General features: G+C 36.6%; 1 protein-coding gene across 2 annotated transcripts in view; it reads left to right on the top strand.

The window, feature by feature from the left end:
- DCDC1 (doublecortin domain containing 1) overlaps nt 1-25686 on the top strand; it is a 470602-nt gene that overhangs the window by 427775 nt on the left and 17141 nt on the right. For both annotated transcript variants that reach the window (XM_060303388.1, XM_060303390.1), the window contains 5 exons: nt 1025-1226; nt 4298-4450; nt 5172-5273; nt 15709-15845; nt 17134-17313. In XM_060303388.1, coding sequence (XP_060159371.1) covers nt 1025-1226; nt 4298-4450; nt 5172-5273; nt 15709-15845; nt 17134-17313 — 774 coding nt within the window. The remainder of the gene's footprint in view (nt 1-1024; nt 1227-4297; nt 4451-5171; nt 5274-15708; nt 15846-17133; nt 17314-25686) is intronic.

Below are 25686 nucleotides of genomic sequence, written 5' to 3' on the forward strand. Positions count from 1 at the left end.
TGTTATTTTTGATGGTGTTTCTTCAGATATAGACTTAGAAAAATGAGAAACAGAAAGCCTTTTTTGCCTTCCTTCCCCTTCCAGCTTCAAGTTGTATGTAAGCTCAGTATCCTAAGAGATGCCACCTCCTTTATCATCTGGAGAATCGGAGCACTAATTTATTGATAGGGGGTTTCATTTCATTTTCAAATTGGAGAGGCAGGAGTTGTGCTAGGAGGGAACATGTGATTTCTGTCTTAGAGGCTGCTCCCCACAGCCATGGGAAGGGAGGAGAGTTCCCAGGACCCAAACCCAGCCTTGTCCTTCCATTGCATGATGGTTGTCTTGTGTCTGTACATTCTGGCCAATACCTTTAGCAACATATTTTACAAGCAATGTTAAATATGATATGGAGTTACCCTGGAGACTTCCTTGCAAATACACACACACATAATCATTCACTCACCCCTCTGAGTACGAACAGATTTTTTATTAAGATATTGTTGTTCAATGGACTAAGCAAAGGACAAAAGTTAGCAACTCCAGAATTCACCCTGGGACCCTGGCTTTTGTGGTCTTGGGCAAAAATATTAACCTTTCAGCCTGATTTCCCATCTGCCAAATGGAAGTAATAATGTGTCAGTTCTTGGTTTGAAAGTCAAGTATTCATTTATTTTAAAGCAGTTCATCGGAAGTGTTAGAATAATTTTATTCATTCTTAAGCACACAATTGAAATTGGATTTCTAGGTTTACACTTCTTAGGAAATAAATACTCTGATGATAAAATGTATTAACATACAATAGCTGCTGTGTTAAATTTTTGGAGCTAAGAATTTTCACAGATGGATTGGACTAATTTGTGAGATTATGTAGGACAATCCAATATCAAAAATCATCTCTAATCAAAGATCAAGTTGGTAGCTATTGCTTTCTGTTTTCTCAAATTAAAGGATTTTCTCAGAGTTCTAAATTAACACGCTCATCATGATTATTCTCAGTTCTACCACTATTTCTTCTCAGTTCCTTATAGTCTGTGTTTTTTAGCTGCTTGCAGAATGCACGGAACAACTTGGTCTTGCCAGAGCAGCCTCCAAAGTGTATACCAAAGATGGAACCACAATCCTTTCCTTGTGGGATTTGATTTTATGGGCTCTTGATAAATCTTTTATCCAGAGAGACTCTGAGGGACAAAAGGAAGAGGCAGCCCCTGTTGGAACAAAAGGGACACCTGTTAAAAGTATGGAAGGTTGGTTACATTCTACAGGATTTAGCTGATTCTACTTATGTTTGATCATATGAAAGTTAAATGTAATTCTTTCATTCAGTCACCCCTTCGAGAGTTAAAAAAAATCACAGGAAGCTACTCATATGAAATTCTCATAATGTTTTTACCTTGCAGAATAATAAGAAAAAAAATTTTTAATGTAAATTTGATTTCAGCCCCAAAACAATAAATAAATTGCCTAGAATTTATAAAACATGTTTGACAGTTTAGCTACTTTATGCAACATGAGCAGGTTCTGTTCTTAAATTCAGAACCAAAACCAACTGGAGACCGCTTAAGAAAGTGGGACTAGATCAATGCAAATCTCTTCCTACTATTAGAAGAGAAGGTGTCCTCTCTACACCTCCTGTCCTCCAACTCCCCTCCCCCATCTCCACTGCTCCTATGAACTCCCAGAAGCTACAGCAAATGCACCCCTATCACAGCTCCTAGCACATTGTGTTATAATTATCTGTCTACATCTTTGTGCGTTTCATTAGACTAGGTACAACTTGAGGGCAGGGCCTGTGCCCCCAACAACAATTTGGTAAATGAAAAAGAGTCTTGCTAGCAGTGATTCGGCGGTTGTCTCAGGTTTCCGTTGTTGTGTTGAGAGGCATGGTTTAGAGGTTAAGAATGTGGATTTTGGAGCTGAAAATACCAGGGTTCAGCTCCTACCTGTCACTTGTTAGATGAATGATCGTGGGTACTCTCTGTACCTCAGTTCCCTCATTTGTAAAATGAGGACACTAACAGTCACATGAATATATACTAGTTCAGTCTTCATAAATATGAATGTGTATTCATAAGAATATATATACATATGAATATATTTCACTTAGATTAATGCCTGGTTGATACTTAGCAATTTAATAATATTAGTTATCATTATTGTGTGTAGGATTAAGGAGGAAAAACCCACTCCTTCCTGTGTGTCTTTCCTTCATTCTCATACTAGTATCCCATTCCCAATGCTTCTGACACCAGACCTGTGGGGTTTTTTCCCACACCAACTCCCACACCATCTAGCTGGATGTCCTACAATTTAACTCAATTCTGACACTACCTACCTGGAGATAAGGTCAGATCCCACAGGTTAAGGGCCCAGTCTCACAACACTGCTTCCCACTCACCCCATTTCAGAGGTCCAGACCTGTGCTTCTGACTGAGTGGCTATAAATTGGCTCCCTCCTCAGGTTCAATTAATTTGCTAGAGCAGCTCACAGAACTCAAGAAAACTGTTTACTTACTGTTTACCCATTTATTATAAAAGGATATGGTAAAGGATACAGATGAAAATCCAGATGAAAGAGAAGCATAGGGTAAGGTACGTGGGAAAGGGCATGAAGATCTGTGTTTCCTCTGACACTCCACTCTCCCAGCATCTCCATGTGTTCACCAAGCCAGCTTTCTGAACCGTGTACTTTTGGGATTTTTATGGGGACTTCATCATGTAGGCGTGATTGATCGTCAACTCCATTTCTAGTCCCTCTCTGGAGAATGGGGAGTAGGTTTGAAAATTCCAAGTTTCTAATCATGGCTTGGACTTTCTGGTGACCAGCCCCCATCCAGGAGCCCAGCAAGATTCATCTCATTAGAACAAAAGACACTGCTAGCACCCAGGAAATTCCAAAGAATTTAGGAGCTCTGTGTCAGGAACTGGGGGCAGAGACCAGTATTTTTTTCTATTATTTTATAATGATATTATTTGTTTGGTTTTCTAATGAGTTTTAAAAAATAATTATGTGAATATTTAATGCCTAGCTGATCACTAAAGCATATAGTTCTGCCTTTATTTGGCATGTGGAATATCTGATCTCCACGTTCTGGAAGATTTAAAATTTCAAACATTCTTCTTTCAAATTCTTATTTAAAACCTGCTTGGAGGTAATGTTATTCATGCAGGTCTACCAAGAGGGTATGGCCATCCCTTCCCCTCATATTCTAAAGGTTATCCTTGAATCAGGCAGGGGCATTAGCTGGCTGTCCCCTTTACTGAATCATGACTTGGAGTTATGACATCGGTTTGCATTGAGGAAATTAAAAGAAACAGGCATCAATCTAAAACTCAGTGTCATGCTTACTATAAAGGCGGTGGTTAAAGGCACTGGCTCTGGAAGCAGATGGCCTTGATTCTAATTCTGGCTCTGCCCCCGCCTGGCTATGTGACTAAATCACAGTTACTGTACAAAAGAGGAGTGGACCTACCTCAGAGTATCATTTTGAGAATTATATGCGATAATGTATATAGAGGTCTTAGTAAAATGCCCAGCACACAGTAAGTTCTCAATATGTATTAATTATATATTAGGATACTGTTTGCTGTATCACAAATAACCCCTTTATGAAGACCCTGAAATAAATTTCTCTAAGATCTCAGGACCAGGAAAGTTGTATCTTGAGGAATTTATCTCTCTCTGTCAGCCATGTGTATCTTGAAATGGTGTTTTCCTCTTTGCTTTAGCCACAAGGATTCTCAGCGCCCAAATAGTGCTTTATCTCCAGCAAATAAAAACAGTGTGGTATTCATGTCTAGTATCATAATGATGATAAATATATTATCTAGCATTTTTTGGATGCTTGCACAATTAACTAGACCAAATATTATTCTAAACACTTTCCTTTTTATAATCATCCCAACAGCAGAATGAGATAGATACTATTAATCATTTAATTGATGAGTTCTCTGAAGCACCTTATCTCTGGCTTTGGTCTATTCCTATACTCCTTTTTCCCCTTCCTTGCTTTTTTTTCTCTTTATTTTATCCCTTTTCAGAGTAGATATTTTGGTAAGCTACCTCATATTTTTTTCATAACTAGATAAAGTGTAAGAAAGGAATTAAAATATGTATTTACGATAAGATTTGTTTAAATTATTTAGTTGCATATGAAGTTTCTGATCAGATTTATGTATTTGCATCTGGTTTGGGCATTAACCTGTTTAAATCAAGTCATTAATGAAGAATAAAATATTTTGAATAAACAAGTGAATTCAGCAAGCAAATTTATTCATTATTCATTGAACAATAGTATATGTGTCATTTGTTTCCCAGGAACAACAAGAATGAAAGTGAAAACCAAATTATTTCCAAAGTCTGTGACATCTGATAGTTTGGATGATATAGATAAGTCTTTGCTCACCCTCATCCTCAGAAATCCTATTGCCATCTGGGTATCTTGCGGTGAACCATTTCTAAGTCCGAATGGTAAGTGTTTTGTTTTTGCTTTCTTTCAAGCAAGTGCATAAAGAGAGAGAGAAATAAATTTTTTGTCACCATAAGAAAATCAGTTAAATGTGTATAATGTCAACATAATAACATCACATTTATGCAAAGAACGGGAGGTTCATCAATTAACATGTGCACAAGGATAGCTATACTCCTATATTTGCACAATTGCCTGTTTTTTTCTTACTGGAATGGAGTATTCTGCATGGAAAGTGTCTAATTTCATTGATAAAGAGATCCTTGGTCTATAAGACTGAGAATATTGATATACATTAGAAAATAACAAATGAGTTTAATTCACACTGAAGACGACCTGTCTGCACATTTTCATTTTTAAGAATTGCACCCTTTAGGCAGTAGGTGGATGTTTAAAAAAATGAATGGTTCCAAGGAAGACTTTCATCACCTCCAAATAGTTTGTGGAAATAGAAAATGAAATATGGCTATTACATATGGTAAATCTATATAATAAAACAGCACTGTTCTTCTTTTTTCCCCCTCCATTCCATAAAGAAATGCCTTAAGCCCTGTCATCTTTCAAATGAAGTTTCTTTTAATGACCCTTACCTTTTAATTACTTGTTTCTAATTGAATTTGTTTCTTGGAGCAGAAAGTTCTTTATAAATTATTGGCTTGCATGATAAATTACTGTTGATAAGAAGAATGCAAGATAAAATATCATGTAGTTTTTTAATTCTAGCTTTGAAGAAAGCAGAAAAAATAAAAAAAAAGAACTGGCTAAAAAAGGACAAAATTTTGGCTGATCTAGACACTATGAAACACAAACTGAGACAGTTAAAAGGTCAGTATGAACTAAATCAAGTATCACCATGTTTAATTCTAAACCTTTAATTCTTAACCTTAATTTGCTGGTAGTTTTTTTTTGACCTTTAGATACCAGATGTTTAACTGAATATTATATATTGTGTTACAAAAGTCACTTGAGCAAGTCTAAAACCTATTAATATATCTTTTCAGTACTGATTTTGTATTTGTAAATTTTATATTAAAATGATATCACACGATTTATATATACATTTTTAAAATTTGGAGGATGTGTGGATCATATAACCACCCTATTGGTTTTGAAACAATTCCTGAAATGACATTTTATGGACTTTGGAATTAGTCATTAAACAAAACTTTCTGTTATTTCTTAGGTATTGCTTGGGAAGAAGTTTTGTTAAATAATCTGAGTGAGGAAGTACTAAATTCTTCAAAGATTAGTGTCTTTATCACAGAAGGGAGGTTATCTCGTTATGCGGCATAAGATATGTTATTCATAGACAAAGTGATTGACTGACAATATTTGTCCTCTTCTTCCATTCTCTTTGTCACAGAATCTTAAGTTCCTGATCTTATATTATTCCCAGCACTTCAGACACCAAATGATTCTTTGGGGAATAAGTATGTTATGGACTTTAGTCTGGGAAGTAATACATTTCAGGCTCTGTAACTGCCATAGCAGGATTTCAGCTCCTGAGTATCTGTACCGTCTGGTGTCAGAAACATGTGAATCTTACTTCAATAAATAAGACAATTAGTCCTAAGTGCACTAGACAGCACTCTGGGTTGAAATGGCTGTTTTTCAGTTTTTACCAAAAGAATTATTGGGTCTAACTGAAAAGCATCTATTACTATTGCTAACCTCTACTGCTCCAACTACTTGACACTTGCACGTGAATGTCCCATAGGCATGTCCAAAACTGAAGTTAACACGTCGCCATATAGTGACCATACCACCATTTCATTTCATATCTTACCACACCAATGCCTCCTTCCTTTCTTCTGTGGGCATTACCACAACCAGGTGTTCCATCTCAAGGAGCTGGGAGTCATCCTTGGCATCTCCCACTCTCGCTATCTCTAAGCAAATATCAGTAAGTCTTGTTGCTTTGAATCTGTTTTTCAAATGAATTCTAAGGATCTTGATTCCTACTGTCATTATCCAAGTTCAAGCTATCGTCATCTATTCTTTGGGTTACTGGGTCAGCTTTCTGTTCAGTTCCCTCTGCCTCAAACTTTTCTCTCTCCTGTTCTCTTGGATTGCTTCTCATTATTTACTTTTCAGCTTACTCGTTATTTCTCCTAAAAGTCTTCACTAACATTCTAAGTCAGGAACAGTGTGGTTTGTCATAGCCTTAACTTCCCCCAATAGCCCTTATCACTTTATTATACATACCTGATCATATGACTGTCTCTCCTATGTTACATTATAAATTCTATACCCTTCTAATTTGTTCTCTGAATAGTTGTAGAATTATTTAATTAAAGAATAAATGGGATTTCAACCATCCACTCCAATGAGCTTTCTAAGCTCTATTTCTTTATCAAATTAAATCAATAGAAAGTAACATATTAAAAATAGCACCCGAGGGCTTCCCTGGTGGCGCAGTGGTTGAGAGTCCGCCTGCCGATGCAGGGGACAAGGGTTCGTGCCCCGGTCCGGGAGGATCCCACATGCCGCGGAGACGGCTGGGCCCGTGAGCCATGGCCGCTGAGCCTGCGAGTCCGGAGCCTGTGCCCCGCAACGGGAGAGGCCACAACAGTGAGAGGCTCGCGTACGGGGTAGGGGGGGAACCAAAAAAAAAAAAAAAATAGCACCCGGCAGAGCTGCTTTTACTGAATTCTGATTTTATATCACGTCTTTAGCTTTTATTATAATTAAGTATTAAAAAGGTATTTAAAGTTCAGTTGGCATCATCCACAATATCACTGTAGAAAACAGTCTTTTTCGTCAGATGGTGTCCATTATGGAGAAATCCATTAATGCAGTTTCTCTTAAAATTTAGTACTAAGATAAATCTTGTCTCTACTGCTAAACTGTTATGTTTTCTGCTATTAAATGTAAATTCATTGCTAAGTTATAAAATACCTACTGTGAGGATGGTCTTTTCTAGTTGCTGGGATTAGGAGGAGAAATAATAGCAAGTTTAAATTCAGTAAACTGCAGTCCCTGTTGGATTGTGAGCTTCTGTTTTTTTCCTTTTTTAAAAATTCAATCATTTTATCATTTTTTGAACATCTTTATTGGAGTATAATTGCTTTACAATGGTGTGTTAGTTCCTGCTGTATAACAAAGTGAATCAGCTACACGTATATATGTATCCCCATATCCCCTCCCTCTTGTGTCTCCCTCCCACCCTCCCTATCCCACCCCTCTATGTGGTCACAAAGCACCGAGCTGATCTCCCTGTGCTATGCAGCTGCTTCCCACTATCTATCTATTTTACATTTGGTAATGTGTATATGTCCATGCCACTCTCTCACTTCGTCCCAGCTTACCCTTCCCCCTCCCCGTGTCCTCAAGTCCATTCTCTACATCTGCGTCTTTATTCCTGTCCTGCCCCTAAGTTCTTCAGAACCTTTTTTTTTAAGATTCCATATATATTTTTTAGCATACGGTATTTGTTTTTCTCTTTCTCATTTACTTCACTCTGTATGACAGACTCTAGGTCCATCCACTCACTACAGATAACTCATTTTCGTTTCTTTTTATGGCTGGGTAATATTCCATTGTATATATGTGCCACATCTTCTTTATCCATTCATCTGTCCATGGACACTTAGGTTGCTTCCATGTACTGGCTATTGTAAATAGTGCTGCAATGAACATTGTGGTACATGACTCTTTTTGAATTATGGTTTTCTCAGGGTATATGCCAAGTAGTGGGATTGCTGGGTTGTATGGTAATTCTCTTTTTAGTTTTTCTAAGGAACCTCCATACTGTTCTCCATAGTGGCTGTATCAATTTACATTCCCACCAACAGTGCAAGAGGGTTCCCTTTTCTCCACACCCTCTCCAGCATTTATTATTTGTAGATTTCTGATGATGGCCATTCTGACTGGTGTTAGATGATACCTCATGGTAGCTTTTATTTGCATTTCTCTAATGATTAGTGATGTTGAGCATCCTTTCATGTGTTTGTTGGCAATCTGTATATCTTCTTTGGAGAAATGTCTATTTAGGTCTTCTACCCATTTTTGGATTGGGTTGTTTGTTTTTTTGATATTGAGCTGCATCAGCTGCTTGTAAATTTTGCAGATTAATCCTTTGTCAGTTGCTTCATTTGAAAATATTTTCTCCCATTCTGAGGGTGGTCTTTTCATCTTGTTTATGGTTTCCTTTGCTGTGCAAAAGCTTTGAAGTTTCATTAGGTCCCATTTGTTTATTTTTGTTTTTATTTCCATTTCTTTAGGACGTGGGTCAAAAAGGATCTTGCTGTGATTTATGTCATAGAGTGATCTTCCTATGTTTTCCTCTAAGAGACCTATAGTGTCTGGTCTTACATTTAGGTCTTTAATCCATTTTGAGTTTATTTTTGTGTATGGTGTTAGGAGTGTTCTAATTTCATTCTTTTACATGTAGCTGTCCAGTTTTCCCAGCACCACTTATTGAAGAGGCTGTCTTTTCTCCATTGTATATTCTTGCCTCCTTTATCAAACATAAGGTGACCATATGTGTGTGGGTTTACCTCTGGGCTTTCTATCCTGTTCCATTGATATATGTATTTCTGGTTTTGTGCCAGTACCATACTGTCTTGATTACTGTAGCTTTGTAGTATAGTCTGAAGTCCAGGAGCCTGATTCCTCCAGCTCCGTTTTTCTTTCTCAAGATGGCTTTGGCTATTCGGGGTCTTTTGTGTTTCCATACACATTGTGAACTTTTTTGTTCTAGTTCTGTGAAATATGCCAGTGGTAGTTTGATAGGGATTGCACTGAATCTGTAGATTGCTTTGGGTAGTAGAGTCATTTTCACAATGTTGATTCTTCCAGTCCAAGAACATGGTATATCTCTCCATCTATTTGCATCATCTTTAATTTCTTTCCTCAGTGCCTTATAGTTTTCTGCATACAGGTCTTTTGTCTCCTTAGGTAGGTTTATTCGTAGGTATTTTATTCTTTTTGCTGCAACGGTAAATGGGAGTGTTTTCTTAATTTCTCTTTCAGATTTTTCATCATTAGTGTATAAGAATGCAAGAGATTTCTGTGCATTAATTTTGTATCCTGCTGCTTCACCAAATTCATTGATTAGCTCTAGTAGTTTTCTGATAGCATCTTTAGGATTCTCTATGTATAGTATTATGGCATCTGTGAACAGTGACACTTTTACTTCTTCTTTTCTGATGTGGATTCCTTTTATTTCTTCTCCTTCTCTGATTGCTGTTACTAAAACTTCCAAAACTATGTTGAATAATAGTGGTGAGAGTGGGCAACCTTGTCTTGTTCCTGATCTTGTTCCAGTGGAAATGGTTTCAGTTTTTCACCATTGAGAATGATGTTTGCTGTGGGTTTGTCATATATAGCCTTTATTATGTTGAGGTTAAGTTCCTTCTATGTCTGCTTTCTGGAAGGTTTTTATCATGGGTGTTGAATTTTGTCAAAAGCTTTTTCTACATCTATTGACATTATCATATGGTTTTTATCGTTCAATTTGTTAATATGCTGTATCACATTGATTGATTTGAATATACTGAAGAAGCCTTGCATTCCTGGGGTAAACTCCACTTGATCGTGGTGTATGATCCTTTTCATGTGCTGTTGGATTCTGTTTGCTAGTGTTATGTTGAGGATTTTTGCATCTATGTTCATCAGTGATATTGGCCTGTAGTTTTCTTTTTTTTGTGACATCTTTGTCTGGTTTTGGTATCGGGTGATGGCGGCCTCGTAGAATGAGTTTGGGAGTGTTCCTCCCCCTGCTATATTTTGGAAGAGTTTGAGAAGGATAGGTGTTAGTTCTTTTGTAAATGGTTGATAGAATTTGCCTGTGAATCCATCTGGTCCTGGGCTTTTGTTTGTTGGAAGACTTTTATTCACACTTTCAATTTCAGTGCTTGTGATTGGTCTGTTTATATTTTCTATGTCTTCCTGGTTCAGGCTCAGAAGGTTGTGCTCTTCTAAGAATTTTTCCATTTCTTCTAGCTTGTCCATATTATTGGCATATAGTTGCTTGTAGTAGTCTTTCATGATCCTTTGTATTTCTGCAGTGTCAGTTGTTACTTCTCCTTTTTCATTTCTAATTCTGTTGATTTGAGTCTTTTTCCTTGTTTTCTTGATGAGTCTGGCTAATGGTTTATCAATTTTGTTTATCTTCTCAAAGAACCAGCTTTTAGTTTTATTGATCTTTGCTATTGTTTCCTTCATTTCTTTTTCATTTATTTCTGATCTGATATTTATGATTTTTCCTTCTGCTAACTTTTGGGTTTTTTTGTTCTTCTTCTCTGACTGCTTTAGGTGTAAGGTTAGGTTGTCTGTTTGAGTTTTTCTTGTTTCTTGAGGTAGGATTGTATTGCTATAAACTTCCCTCTTAGAACTGCTTTTGCTGCATCCCATAGGTTTTGGGTCATTGTGGTTTCATTGTCATTTGTTTCTAAATATTTTTTGACTTCCTCTTTGATTTCATCAGTGATCTCATGGTTATTTAGTAATGTATTGTTTGGCCTCCATGTGTTTGTAATTTTTACAGTTTTTTTTCCCTGTAATTGATATCTAGTCTCATAGTGTTGTGTTGTGAAAGGATACTTGATACGATTTCAATTTTCTTAACTTTACCAAGGCTTGATTTGTTAACCAAGATATGATCTATCCTGGAGAATGTTCCATGAGCAGTTGAGAAGAAAGTGTATTCTGTTGTTTTGGATGGAATGTCCAATAAATATCAATTAAGTCCATCTTGTTTAATGTGTCATTTAAAGCCTGTGTTTCCTTATTCATTTTCATTTTGGATGATCTGTCCGTTGGTGAAAGTGGAGTGTTAAAGTCCCCTATTATTATTGTGTTACTGTTGATTTCCCCTTTTATGGCTGTTAGCATTTGCTTTATGTATTGAGGTGCTCCTATGTTGGGTGCATAAATATTTACAATTGTTATATTTTCTTCTTGGTTTGATCCCTTGATCATTATGTAGTGTCCTTCTTTGTGTCTTGTAATAGTCTTTATCTTAAAGTCTATTTTGTCTAATATGAGAATTGCTACTCCAGATTTCTTCTGATTTCCATTTGCATGGAATACCTTTTTTCATCCCCACTTTCAGTCTGTATGTGTCCCTAGGTCTGAAATGAGTCTCTTATAGACAGTATATATATAGGTCTTGTTTTTGTATCCATTCAGCCAATCTATGTCTTTTGGTTGGAACATTTAATCCATTTATATTTAAGGTAATTATCGATATGTATGTTCCTATTACCATTTTATGAATTAATTTGGGTTTGTTATTGTAGGTCTTTTCCTTCTCTTGTGTTTCCTGCCTAGAGAAGTTCCTTTAGCATTTGTTGTAAAGCTGGTTTGGTGGTGCTGAGCTCTCTTAGCTTTTGCTTGTCTGTAAAGGTTTTAATTTCTCCACTGAATCTGAATGAGGTCCTTGCTGGGTAGAGTAATCTTGGTTGTAGGTTTTTCCCTTTCATCACTTTAAATATATCCTGCCACTCCCTTCCGGCTTGCAGAGTTTCTGCTAAAAGATCAGCTGTTAACTTTATGGGGATTCCCTTGTGTATTATTTGTTGCTTTTCCCTTGCTGTTGTTAATATTTTTTCTTTGTATTTAATTTTTGATAGTTTGATTAATATGTGTCTTGGGTGTTTTTCCTTGGCTTTATCCTGTATGGGACTCTCTGCACTTCCTGGACCTGACTGACACTTTCCTTTCCCATAGTAGGGAAGTTTTCAACTATAATCTCTTCAAGTATTTTCTCAGTCCCTTTCTTTTTCTCTTCTTCTTCTGGGACCCCTACAATTCAAATGTTGGTGCATTTAATGTTGTCCCAGAAGTCTCTGAGACTGTCCTTTCTTTTCACTCTTTTTTCTTTATTCTGCTCAATGATAGTTATTTCCACTATTTTATCTTCCAGGTTACTTATCCATTCTTCTGCCTCAGTTATTCTGCTATTGATTCCTTCTAGAGAATTTTTAATTTCATTTATTTTGTTGTTCATCATTGTTTGTTTGCTCTTTAGTTCTTCTAGGTCCTTGTTAAACATTTCTTATATCTTCTCCATTCTATTTCTAAGATTTGGGATCATCTTTACTATCATTACTCTGAATTCTTTTTCAGGTAGACTGCCTATTTCCTCTTCATTTGTTTGGTCTGGTGGGGTTTTACTTTGCTTTTTCATCTGCTGCATATTTCTCTGTCTTGTCATTTTGCTTAACCTATGGTGTTTGGGGTCTCCTTTTCACAGGCTGCAGGTTCATAGTTCCCATTGTTTTTGGTGTCTGCCCCCATGGCTAAGTTTGGTTCAGTGGGTGTGTAAGCTTCCTGGTAGAGGGGACTGTTGCCTGTGTTCTGGTGGATGAGGATGGATCTTGTCTTTCTGGTGGGCAGGACCACGTCTGGTGGTGTGTTTTGGGGTGTCTGTGAACTTACTATGATTTTAGGTAGCCTCTCTGCCAGTGGGTGGGGTTGTGTTCCTGTCTTGCTAGTTGATTGCCATGGGGTGTCCAGCACTGTAGCTTGCTGGTCATTGAGTGGAGCTGGGTCTTAGCGTTGAGCCGGAGATCTCTGGGAGAGCTCCCAGCGACGGATATTATGTGGGGCCGGGAGGTCTCTGGTGGTCCAATGTCCTGAACTTGGCTCTCCCACCTCAGAGGCTCAGGCCTGACACCTGGCCAGTGCACCAAGACCCTGTCATCCACATGGCTGAATGATGGGCAAGTCAGAAAGGAATCAGGTTTCCGGCCCTTGGATTGTGGCCGACTCAGGATTGGGGCTCCACAGGTCTGCCTCTGGATTGTGAGCTTCTTGAGCATTGGATGAAAGAGGAGGTTTGGGAGGTATGAACAGTGACCAAATCAATTATATCATATTATTATAAGGATTGGTAAATACAGCAAATTTTTATTGAGCATATACTGTGTACAAAGTACTATGGTAAGCTGATTTTACATTTCATTTGTAAGCATGATCATTGCTAATATTAATGAAATTGTAGTAATAACTTTGTGGGGTTTTTATGATTAAGTTACAAATGCCAGATATTTACTACATGCTTAGTACAGAATGAATATTCACTAAACATTAGAACAGGGATTCCTGAGAAGGCAGTCCATTTTCCCAGTTGGGATCTTAAAAACAGATAAACAAAACTGAAGGATGGCAGATCAGGCCAAAGTATCACCTTTGTTACATATAAAGGCAATGCTGGAACATTTTATTTAGTGTGAGAGCTAAATGGATCTGCTAACTGAAACCCCAAATGAGGTGGACTAATCCTTTCGGGCACATATGGTGCTGAACCAGGATGGGCCCTCCCAATAAAGGAGAGGTATGAGGAGAGCTGTCCAGGTGAGATTTATAGTCTGAAAGAACAGCAAAGTACCCACGTTCTCTAGCTTTCCCCATTAATAGTTAGATATTATCTTCCCCCCTCCCCCACCAATCACATGTGAAATAAAACAGAATATATGGAAAATGTAATAAGAAAATAAAAAGTAATTTATTCAATACATTTTTGTTTTGTTTCTATTTGTTATTCTTACCTACATAAAGGATAGTTTATTATGAAAATCTTTTGTGATGATATTATGTCCCTTTATAAAAGAGTGCAAATGCTTTCATTTTCTTAAGACCATTAGAAACAAGTTGACAAAAAACAATAATGCATGTGTTTTTTGCTCTTTCTTATATTCAAATCCTGGCTCTTAACAGTGTAAATGATAAACTATTGGAGAACTGTCTTTAGTTGAGCAAAATTTTAGTGTTCAAAATGCATTATAAATAAAATATTTATTGAGATGTTATCCACAAGAATTTATGCAGATAAATTAATGTTGTCTGTACATTATGAATAGAGTCAGCTGAAAACTATATTTGGCATAAATTTCTGTTATGTATTTTTCTGGTGCCACTGTGCTCTTCTCCAAAACATGTTGCCTAATGGCATTGTCACTGTAACTCATTGGCTGTTAATTCAATTATGTTTTCTCCATACCGTAAATTGCATATGAATGCTTATTAGGTACATAGAGTTCTGATTTCCCTGAAAAGTCATTTCTGCCACCTATTTTTATTGCTGGATCTATTTACACAAACTTGAGCTATAAGAGCACAAATGTGTTATCCTCTACAAATACTGAGTTATTTTCAAAATGTTTTGTTCATAGTCACGGTATGAAAACCTGCACATTATAAGTCTCCTGGCAACAAAATTAGGACTTAACGTCATTTCAGTATTTCTATTATTTTATCCACCTAAGTGTTACTTTCTCAAAAAAGCCTTTTCTGACACTTCAGACTAGGTCAGCAGCCTGTTTTACATGCTTTTACACACCCTGTACTTCCATGGTGCAACACAGTTACAATCAGTTATTGGTGTAATCATTTCCTTGACATTTGCCTTCCTTACCAAAGTGTAAGCCTTTGAGGCAAGGACTTAGTCTCGAACGTGTTTTGTATGTGCACCATCCAGCACAATGCCTGACTCATACCTGATGTTCAACATAGGTTTCTAGAAGGAACATCCAAGAGAAAGCATTATTTGTGCTTAAGAAGTTTCGAGATCAGTCTGAGACTCAGTGCTCAGTATATCCTCAACCCAGAAAAAGAAAACAATTTAATTAGTGGGACCTTTAAACCTCTTTTATAATGATTTAAAGTGGTCTAGCTGAAAGAATGCATAAATTCAAATCACCACACTTATTAACGTATGCCTGTGATTCTTTAGAATACACCATTCCGATAAATATTTTCTCTTACCACAGCTTCTTAAGAGCCCAGAGGACACAGCAGAGGTGTCAGAAACTAATCGTGTTCGCAGGGTATTATTAGATAGAAAAAAAAAAAAGGCCTCCTGTCTCTTGGGTTAATATTATTTTAGAAATACTTAATCCCCAGGCTGCTAAACTAATTGTGGGGGAAAGGCTTATTATTAGTGAAGAGAACAAAACATATGTTCCATGACTGGAAGAGATGATGGGCTATATAGGTCATGGATTCTATTTGACTAAATTACCGCTGAACCATATCGTGGATGAGAGGTTGGGGCCAGTGTGGAAGTCAGCGTGTTATCTTTCTTTTCCATCTGTACACTGAGTATGCATATCCTGGCTATTTAAAGCCTCAAGCTCCCGTATGAAGAGACATTGTTAGATCTTATTACCTTAGGCATCTTTGCTTTTATGATATATTTAGTATTTTACCCTCTGCTCCCAAGTGAAATGATTTATGCATAGAAAGCCAAACCAATTTATTTGAAATCTGAAAGCCTATCATCAGAAACATTTCCAGAGACTTCTTTCCCCAGGGCGGCGGGTAGCAGCATGTCAGCCAGCCACCATGGTTCCCAACAAAAGCCCTGTGCAGCCGGTGGTAGTGGAAGGAGGCTGGACTAAGCAGACTCAAGAGGAAATTAAACTCATGGACCTTATAAGACGTACAGAGGTATGATCTTTAGGACTCCAGACATTAAAGACTCAGGCTCTTTTATAAGCTTTTAAAAGTACAGTATTGAATTTTTAAATTATGCTATTAATATATTCTCGGCATCTGGTCAGTAATGACCACATAAGCATATGCCAAGCATTGAGTTGGCATTTGGAGAGTAACTATCTAAGCCACAGCCAGCTCATATGAAAGTCTGTTTTGTTTGAATGGAGACCAGAAATTATGACCTTAGCAAAGAAGAGAAAAAGGCCCAGTGGATATGTACAAAGGTAATTATAATAAATGTAGTCAAGTTGAGCCTTATGGCTTCATTGCTCATCACTCCTAAGGGTATGTCTCAATATGTAAAAAGAGGAAGGAGCAAAATACTAATTTCAATGGAGACATTCAGAAGTGAGGAATTCAAAAAGCGGTTTCAATCCAATTGATTAATCAGACAGGATTGCCAGACATAAAAAAGACGAGAAGAGAAAGGTCAGCTGTTGAGAGAGGATTGGGGATAGAGAGACCTGGGAAAACTTTTTGCTTTGTGAAGTTTTTCATCAAAATGATGTGTTCTTATTTAATAGGGTTTCTCAAATCATGAAACGTGTTCAATCTAAATCTTAGGCGTGTGCCCAAGTCAAGGTTACTAGAAAAAAGAAATTGACATCGCTAGAAATATGACTTCTTGCCAAGCTAAGAAGGATAAATCACTGACCAGGGAATGAATGCAAAGCATTGAACTAGGACATGCTTGAAGTAGGATGAAAAGCTGCCTGGCAGGGATCTGGCAGCATATAAAGGTGGCTGCTGTATTTTAAAAGACAGAGAGTAAAGATTTAAACAATAGTCATGTACATTCCCTTAAGCATGTCTTGGTTAAAGGAAATGATGCTGTGACTCTAATCAAAAACTCATTTGTTAGATGCAGAGAAATCACTCAGTAGGAGAAACGCCATACAAAAATCCAAAAATATATCTCTATTTATTTCTCCAAATTATAAATGAAAGTTAAGTGCTTTGCCAAAATAAGTGCCTTATTATTATTACTCTAATGATTATTATTGCTTACAGTGATGCATTGAAGCAAGGGGAATTTACAGAAGAGTCAGTGATAGGAGAGGGTAATGTAATTCCTAAATCTTTTTTCCGTATGATGTACAATTATAAGATATTTCTTTCAGCATATTCTACACGCACATGCACACACACACACACACACAGACACATGCACAGACACACACGCATACACACTAAACAGACAATTCTCTAACCACAGCATTCTCTGGGCTTTTCTTAACAGGCACAGCTTTCTGAAGTCCAAGAACTGCAATCCAAGGGAAATTCTCCAACTGCACCTAAATGTATATCATTCAAGAGGAGCAGCTTGTATAAGCAACCCGATGCAAAACGAGCGTGGATTTACCTAAATGGAGGCAGACCTGAAGATGGCACTTATGCCCGGGGCAGAACTATTTCAGAGGTAAACCTAGTGTGAAAGGAGAGTGTTTTATAGGCCTGTTTTCAAATTCCAGCGCTGACATTTATAGATTGTTAGGTCAGGCAAATTATTTTACCTCTCTAAATCTCATTTTCTCATCTCTAAAATGGGAGTAATACTTTCCTCACAGGGTGGAGTCCAATGCTGTCTGACATAAAGTGTGCATCAGAATATGACACTTGGCCAGCAGAGAACAATGACAATTAAACTCATTGCACCCAAGTTTAGAGTAAATCTAAACTTTAAGATAATTTAAAATAGTTTTCCTGTTCCATTTTAAACCTAGTTCACAAAAGAGTGATTATTCACTGGATATGTTCCCCGTGGGGAAAACAACAGTATTCACTAGAGGAAATCTATCATATTCTTGTCACACAGATTCTTGGAACTATGGCAAACTTTCCACTTTCCAGAATTAAAACATTGACTAAAGAAAAGATGAGTAACAGTTCATTTATTGTTTGCAATATCAATGATACAATTCTAAAGTTGACATTTTGTCTTAGTCTTTAAATGAAAACTTTAGGTACCTAATAAATGGATTTTGGTAGAATTTTTAAAAGTCTTATTTGTTGCAGTGATATCTTATAATAGTTGTTGGGCTTTATTATTTGTGAAATGTTTTTATAATTTTTTCTGGGACAAGAGGAAGTCATATAAAGGTGAGATGTTGGTGGGAGATGGAAGGAAAGGCAAGACAGTGCAACAGGCAGGCCTGGAGGAGTTCATGGAGGCTCATGGGGGCACCTAGAGTGGCAGGGGCACCTCAGAGGAGTTGTGTCCCTGAAGGTTGGTGATTTCAAAGTGTGATGGAGACCACTTCTCTTTGGCAAGGACTTTGGATAAGAACTGTGAAAGCAATTGCATCTCAGAAGTTGACAGCCGATTTGCTGTATTTGAGAAAGAAGAGAGAAAAATGCAGACAATAAATTCAAAACTAGGAATACAAGTAAAGGAACTTCATACACATGGGGAAGAAAAAGGAAAGTGATTTTTTAAAATGAGTGAAACTTTTTCAGGAGAGAACACCCTAGAACAGTTTCTATAACAAACCTGAAATGTTTCTTCCTTGCTGGTTTCTTTGAAAATCACAGAGTTTGTATTGCAGATGTTAAGTCTTAAGATGCACATAACCATTGCAACCAGAACTGATACATTAGTGAGGGAATATGAAATGATTAATAAATAAAAAGTAGAGCAGGGACGAGGATTAAAGATAGCCTGTCAGGCTCAGGATAGCAAAAACTTACCATAACTTTTACAAAAATTACATATACCTGGTGAAAGAATGACTTTTTGATTTATGTGACTCTCATGTAGCATATAAAAGCCATGCCATACATATTATTCCATGATCATATAATTTTTTATGAACTTTGTACATAAAGGGCACTGTGCTAGATGCTGTAAAGTATTATCCTAATTTATGTGTGTGAAAAGGGTTTGAAAACTTTATAGTGCAGTATAATTGACAGGTTAACCTATAGCAATAGGAGGAAAAAAATGACGCATGATCTATGTTCTCATTAAATGCATACTTCCAACTGGCAAAACATTTGAAAATATATCAAGCTTTACTTAGGTTTATAGAGAAATGGGCACTCTCATGTCGATGGAAGTAAAACTTTTTGGAGGACCATGTGGCTATACAAATCATAAGAAAATGCACTTCTAGAACCTTATCCCAAGGATATTTTCATGAATTTATGCGAAGTTTGTTTGGTAAGAATAATTATCATGGGGCTATTTATAACATATATAGATTAGAAGTAAACACTTATCAATAGGGAGTTGGTTAAATGAATTATAGTGTATAGGATGGAATATTACCATAATTAAAATCAACTTTAGAAAGAATGTCAATAAAGATGTTCAAGATATACTAAATGAAAGAAGCATACTATAAAGCACGTAGAGTTAGATTCTATATACATGCATGCACAAACCTAAAAGAAAAAGACTGGAAGGATTTTATTTTTGGAAGTGTTTATTGGATGGTCTTATTACTGGTGGCCTAATAAAAGTGGTATTTCTTTATTATGTGTTTTTCTTTGTGTTCCATATTTGGTTATGATGAACACAGATTGTAAGAAAAATTTGCTAAGGGAGCTGACCTTCCTCTTAGAGAAATACTAACAGCATGTGATGAAGGTCAGGTCAGTAGTACATACAGGAAGTTCAGTAGTTCAGAGGAGGGAACACTGGGCCCACCTGGGGTGAAGGAGAAAGGCTCCCCAGAGGACGCAACCAGGAGCTCTGATGGAACTTGAGAAATGGGTAAGATTCAACATTTAGGCAGAAAAAAGCATTAACAAGCATGAGGGGCATCACACACAGAGGTATGGGTGTTAGAATTCATAAACATACGAGTAGATGGTACCTGGACTGAGAATTAGGGAGAGATACAGACAACTGGAGAGACTGTTCAAAAGCATATAGGGTAGGCTTCCCTGGTGGCACAGTGGTTGAGAGTCCGCCTGCTGATGCAGGGGACACGGGTTCGTGCCCCGGTCCGGGAAGATCCCACATGCCGTGGAGTTGCTGGGCCCGTGAGCCATGGCCACTGGGCCTGTGCGTCCAGAGCCTGTGCTCCGCAACAGGAGAGGCCACAGCGGTGAGAGGGCCGTGTACCGCAAAAAAAAAAAAAAAAAAAAAGCATATAGGGTGGACACCACATACTCTCTGTATAGTCTACTTGGGCTGCTATAACAAAATACCACAGACTGGGTGGCTCAGACAACAGAAATTTATTGCTCACACTTCTGGAGGCTGGAAAGTCCAAGATCAAGATGCCAGCAGGGTTGGCTTCTGATGTGGACTCTTTTTCTGAGTGGCAGATGGCTGACTTCTCACCACTGTGTCCTCTCAGAGCCTTTCCTCTGAGCACATGTGGAGAGAGAGCTCTAGTGTCTTTTCAGCCTATGAGTCTGGGGAAGGACACAGTTCAGTCCATTACACTACCCCAGACTAGAGTGCATGAACCACTAGTTTGTCTCTGAATAAGGTCATGGCATAGTAAAACCAATGTTTTGGGGAGACTAATGTGGCCTGTGTGTAGAAAGCTACTTAGGCAATGTCTAGAAAGTTTTCTGCATATTATTTCTTCTTTTGCTTTATTTAAAAAATGTCCTTTCTAATCTCTTTCTTTCCGTTTTTCCTTTTTCTGTTTTGATTTTGATTTTAGGGATCTGAATGAGATTCTTTGTCATCAGTTAGAAGTGTATCCTTTCAGGCTCTCAGGCTGTAAAGAAAAGTTCAGGAGAATGGACTGTGTGTGTGAAACAAATAAACAACAGGAAGAGTAGGGTTCAGATTTTACTAGGGGAATCTGGCTAACAACACCAATTCCAGAGAAGCTCAGAGTTTCAATGGTTGGTACTTTTACCAGAAGAATGAGGAACAGAACGCATTTCAAGGTGCTTCACTCTACTTTCTGTAATGAAACCCCCAGAAGGTATTTGAATCCCATCTAATGCAGGCTTTCCCTCAACTTCGTTCACTGCTGTGGCTATTCTGGGTGACTGAACCACATTCTTCCTACCCAGTCTTTGAACATGGCTGGAGCAAACTCTCATCTCCAACTCGTGTAGGCTCATCTGTCATCAGTGCACCAAGGTGACACCCTCTCTAGGGTTAGTGGCTCTTTCTTCAGGGCCATCATCTTTCTCTGATTTATGACTATCAGGGCCCCTCCTTCTATGGTCCTAAAGCATCTGTCTCCTCTCATCCCAGCAACCTCTCTCTGATTCTACAGAATCTCAAAAGCAATGTGTTCTCTCACAGCCAAGCACAGTTCTGAATGCGTGAGTGGAAGCTGAAAGAATGAGAAACAGATTTTTTTGATTTGGAGAGGCAAGTACCTCATGTCCTCAGGGAATATGAAATAGTTCTGTGATGCCCACGTGAGCCACTCTGAGAGGACCTGGCCCATGAAAGCTCACAAAAGAGATTGTGGGTGAAGAATTATGTATAGAACATTGTTCTTTTATTATGAGTTTTTGTTATTGCAAAAATTACAAACATTTAATTTATATTACCCACTTTAAAGAAGGTACTTGAGTAAATTTGGATATATTTGAAAAACTGAGAATTAAGAATGTCATTAAAGGTCATAAGCTAACTAGATATTTTAGAACCTAATTGTACTGAAAATGCCTTTTGTTTTCAAATTTACTTTTAAAAGATTTTTGTAAACTCATTAACTGAGTCTCATGTAAATAGATCTTTGTGAACACCGAGTGAAAGAGCTACAGATTTAAGTCATATTTTGTATTTGGTATATGCCATTATTAAATTATATTTATTTTTCTGATTATAAACAGAAACACAATCTCTATAGACGAGTGACATTTTAGTGGTAAAGTAGGGGAAAGTATAAGAATTATCCTTATGTAGGATCTTTTCAAGCTACAGGAATTTCTCCCAGAGACATATCCACACAATTCTAGGACAGCTCCCCACTGCTCCCAGTCCAGATAGAAACTCAGTTAATCATACTCTCTGGCTGCCTTGGAGCAGAAAAATATATAACTGCTATGGGCTGAATTGTGTGTCTCCACCTCCCACCCCCCGAATTCTTATGTTAAAGCCCTAACCCCCAATGTGATTGTATTTGGGGATAGAGCTTTTAGGAGGCGATTAAGGTTAAATGACCTTAAGGGTGGGGCCCTAACCTGATAACATTTGTGGGTTTATAAGAAGAGAAAAAGAGCGATCTCTCTCTCTTCTCCCATCATATGAGGAAGGCAGCTAGCTGTCTGTAAACGAGGAGGAGCTCTCACCAGAAACCAAATCAAACCACAGCTTGATCTTGACTTGCCAGCCTCCAGAGCGATGAGAAATAAATTTCCTTTGTTTAAGCCACTCAGTCAATGGTATTTGTTTTGGCAGCCCAAGCAGACTAAGATAGTGACTATTGTTATGGAAAATTTAGAAAAACTGCAAAACCATATGAAACATACGAATCTATTGTAATCACTATGAATTTTCTGATTATTTGAATAACATTTGTTCTGTTTTCTAATTATAAAACAACATACAGCCAGTGCATTAATATTAGAAAAAGGAAAAGCACCAAGAAGGAAATGAAAATTCTATCACCCACAAATAACCACAGTTATTAAAATTTTAGTAGATATATTCCTATGGTTTCTACATGGTTATTTATATATTTGTTTGCCATTGTGATCATAGTAGATCACATGGTATATATATAATTTTGCAACCTGTGTTATTCGCCTAACAAACTGTTGTGACTTTTTGCCCACATAATTTAATATTCTTTAACAAAACATTATTTTCAATGGCATCATCATCTTCTATCAACTGGATGGATTATTACTTACTCATCCAGTTTTCTATTGTTTTCCATTTAGATTGTTTTTAATTTTTTGCTATCATAAAACATGCTCCAGTGAACATATCTATATATAAATCTTTATTTAATTTTCTGATTATTTCCCCCAGATAAATTCCTAGAAGAATTGCTAGGTCAAATTATGTAAATGTGCTTGAGAATTTTGATAGCTATCGCCAGCTTGTTTTCTAGGACCATTTCAGGAGTCAATGCTCCCACAAGTAGTGAATGAGAGTTCCCACTTACCTGCTGTTTACATGAGTTATCAACAATGCTAATTGCCATCACTTAGAAACATGTATTTGCAGGTTGACAGGAGAAAATGTTATACCCATGCTTTAATTTATATGTCTTTAATTATTTGTAAAAGTGATTTTGACTTGTTTTGCTTTGTTTTACCATTTATTAGTAATCTGTGAATTCCTGACAAATTCTTTGCTATTTTTCTGCTGGAAGTATTTTTCACACTGATATGAATCTTCTTTTTTTAAAGTAACAAGCCTATATGTGTAACTTTGTCAGATTTATTGTAACAATGATCCAATTTGCCATTGTGTCTAGGAGATTTTTTAAGGTACAGAAATTAATATATTTTAAAAGTTTGTTCTTTGCTTTTCATGTTCCAATAGTATTTTACTATCCTTATGTCATATAAAGATTCATCTTAAGATTTTTATAATTGTGTCTTTCCCATTTACTTTTTAAACTGTGTGAAACTTCCCTCTGGTGTAAAATTTGAGTGAAGCTATTTTGTCTGTTTTATTTATTGGCTTAAAATTATTATCTCAGCCCTACTTGCTGAATAATCTTTTTTGTTCTCCCCATTGAGCTGGAATACAAACTTTATAATATACTAAATTCTTATTAACTTCTGCTTTTAGGCTATCTAATACTTTTAGAATTACTATAGCTTTTTAATATATTTTAATATCTGATAGAAGTTGCCTAATGTTGTACTTTGTTTTCAGACTTTACTTGATTATCCTTGCCTGTTGATTTTTATAGATGAAGTTTGGAATTACATTTCAACACCCTAAAATCATCCTACAGGAGTTTTGACTGTAGTTATGTTAGGCTATTAATTACTTTCATAAGAATTGACACCTTTTACAATATTCAGTCTTTGCAGCCAGATTGAATTCTCTGGCATTGTTTTATATACATATACATCTTTTTTTTGTCCTTCAGTAAAATTTTATAATTTTTTATAAGGAAGGGCCTCACATTTTAAAATAATTGACATTCTGAGTTGGTTTGATGTTGGGATGAATTTACCCCCACTGTATTTTTTTAAATACTTTTTTTTGGTGAACAACATAAAACTACTGATGTTTTATAATTTATTTTGTGCTTGGCCACTCTACTAAGCATTCTTTTTGTTATTAATTTCTCATTCAATTTACATAAATTTTCTAAGAATGAAATCATATAAAGTTCACATGGTGATGATTTTGCCTACTCCTTTAGAAGAACTGTTTCTCTTATTCTGATTTTTTGTTTTATTGCATTGATTATAATCATAAAAGTAAATATTCCTAACGATGGAAAAAAAGAAGAAACAGCATCTTTTTCCCCCATGAATAGCTAGAAAGTTTGAATGCTTTGGTTTCTCTTTTCCTTGCCCATGTCCCTTTTTGGTGATGTCTTACATTTTTACTTTATTTTTTCTCTATGGAGACTTACCTTAAAATTTTAAATTCATTTATTTTCTGACCATTTTTATAACAGCTGTATCATGTTCTAGTGGTCTTACTGCTTAATATTAGTCACTTTATATTATGACTTTTCCATGGTGATGGAATTTCATTCATTTTTTAATAATCCAAAATGTATCTGAGTGATATGTTTTCTGAGTTTTTGTACACATAAGGATATCTTTTGTTTCCTGTAACCTAAGTAATAATTTAGCTGGATACTGAGTTCTTATACTGAAACCTTTTCCCCTAAAAACTTCAGAGATTTTCTTTCATTTTTTTTTTTTTTGGTATTCATTGTTGCAGAAAACAGGTCTAAACATAACTGAATTTTTCCCCCATGTCTGAAAGTCATACTTTTTGCCCAGTTCTATTTAAATACTAGTCATTTTTTTCATTAACTGTGCCTTATCCTAGGTTAGCCTATTTGATCTGAAGACATGGGTCTTTGAAACACGAACGTTTTCTTCTGTGTTTTGAATAATTGCTTAAGTTTAATTTATTCTGGATTCTTCTCCAGTAACACCAATAATGTATAGGTTTAATATCTGATGTCTTGACATTCCAAATGTTTTACATTTTTCTCATAAATTTTGTCTTATCCTTTCTCTGTATCCTATGAGATTTTCTCAACTTAGCCCTCCCTAATACTGATTTGATTTTCTACAAAATTGAGTCTGCTTTTTCCTGCTTTTAAGACAGAGTGTAATTCTGCTCTTGAGTCTTTTATTTCCTTACCTCTCATTCGGCTGTCTATTCATCCCAATTTAAACCTCTGTTTCTTCTCTTACCAGCTGTGTGACCTTGGTTATGATATTAATGTCTTTGTTCTCCATTTTTCTCATTAACAAAAGGGGGATAATAATTGTTTCCACAGAAAAAATATTAGATTGTCCTTAGAAACTTTTAGAAAAGTTTCTAGCCCACAGGAATGTGCTAGTAAATTTTAACTGCTATTGTTGTTACCATCGTCATTATCACCATCATTATCTCTGCCTGCATCTCAGCAATGCTCCTTTCCTTTGAGCTGTTGTCATCTCATTTCTGTGTGTGTGTGTGTGTGTTTATGGAAGTCATATTTTACCAGATTTGGGGGGAGCACAATATAGGTACTCTCTAAAATGTATTTGTGCTCTAAATCTTTTTGTTAAATCTTCACCTTGTGTACAGATACCATTTTTATGTCGTAGAATACTTTCATAAGCCTCATATAGTTGCTGATGTTCATTTTTCTATTTATATCTCCTCTTCAAGGAGAGATCTCTTGACAGAAGACATTAGTTCTCCTTTGTTCTCCTAAATTTT

The sequence above is a fragment of the Globicephala melas genome, chromosome 8, assembly GCF_963455315.2.
Source record: "Globicephala melas chromosome 8, mGloMel1.2, whole genome shotgun sequence".
Lineage (NCBI taxonomy): Eukaryota > Metazoa > Chordata > Mammalia > Artiodactyla > Delphinidae > Globicephala > Globicephala melas.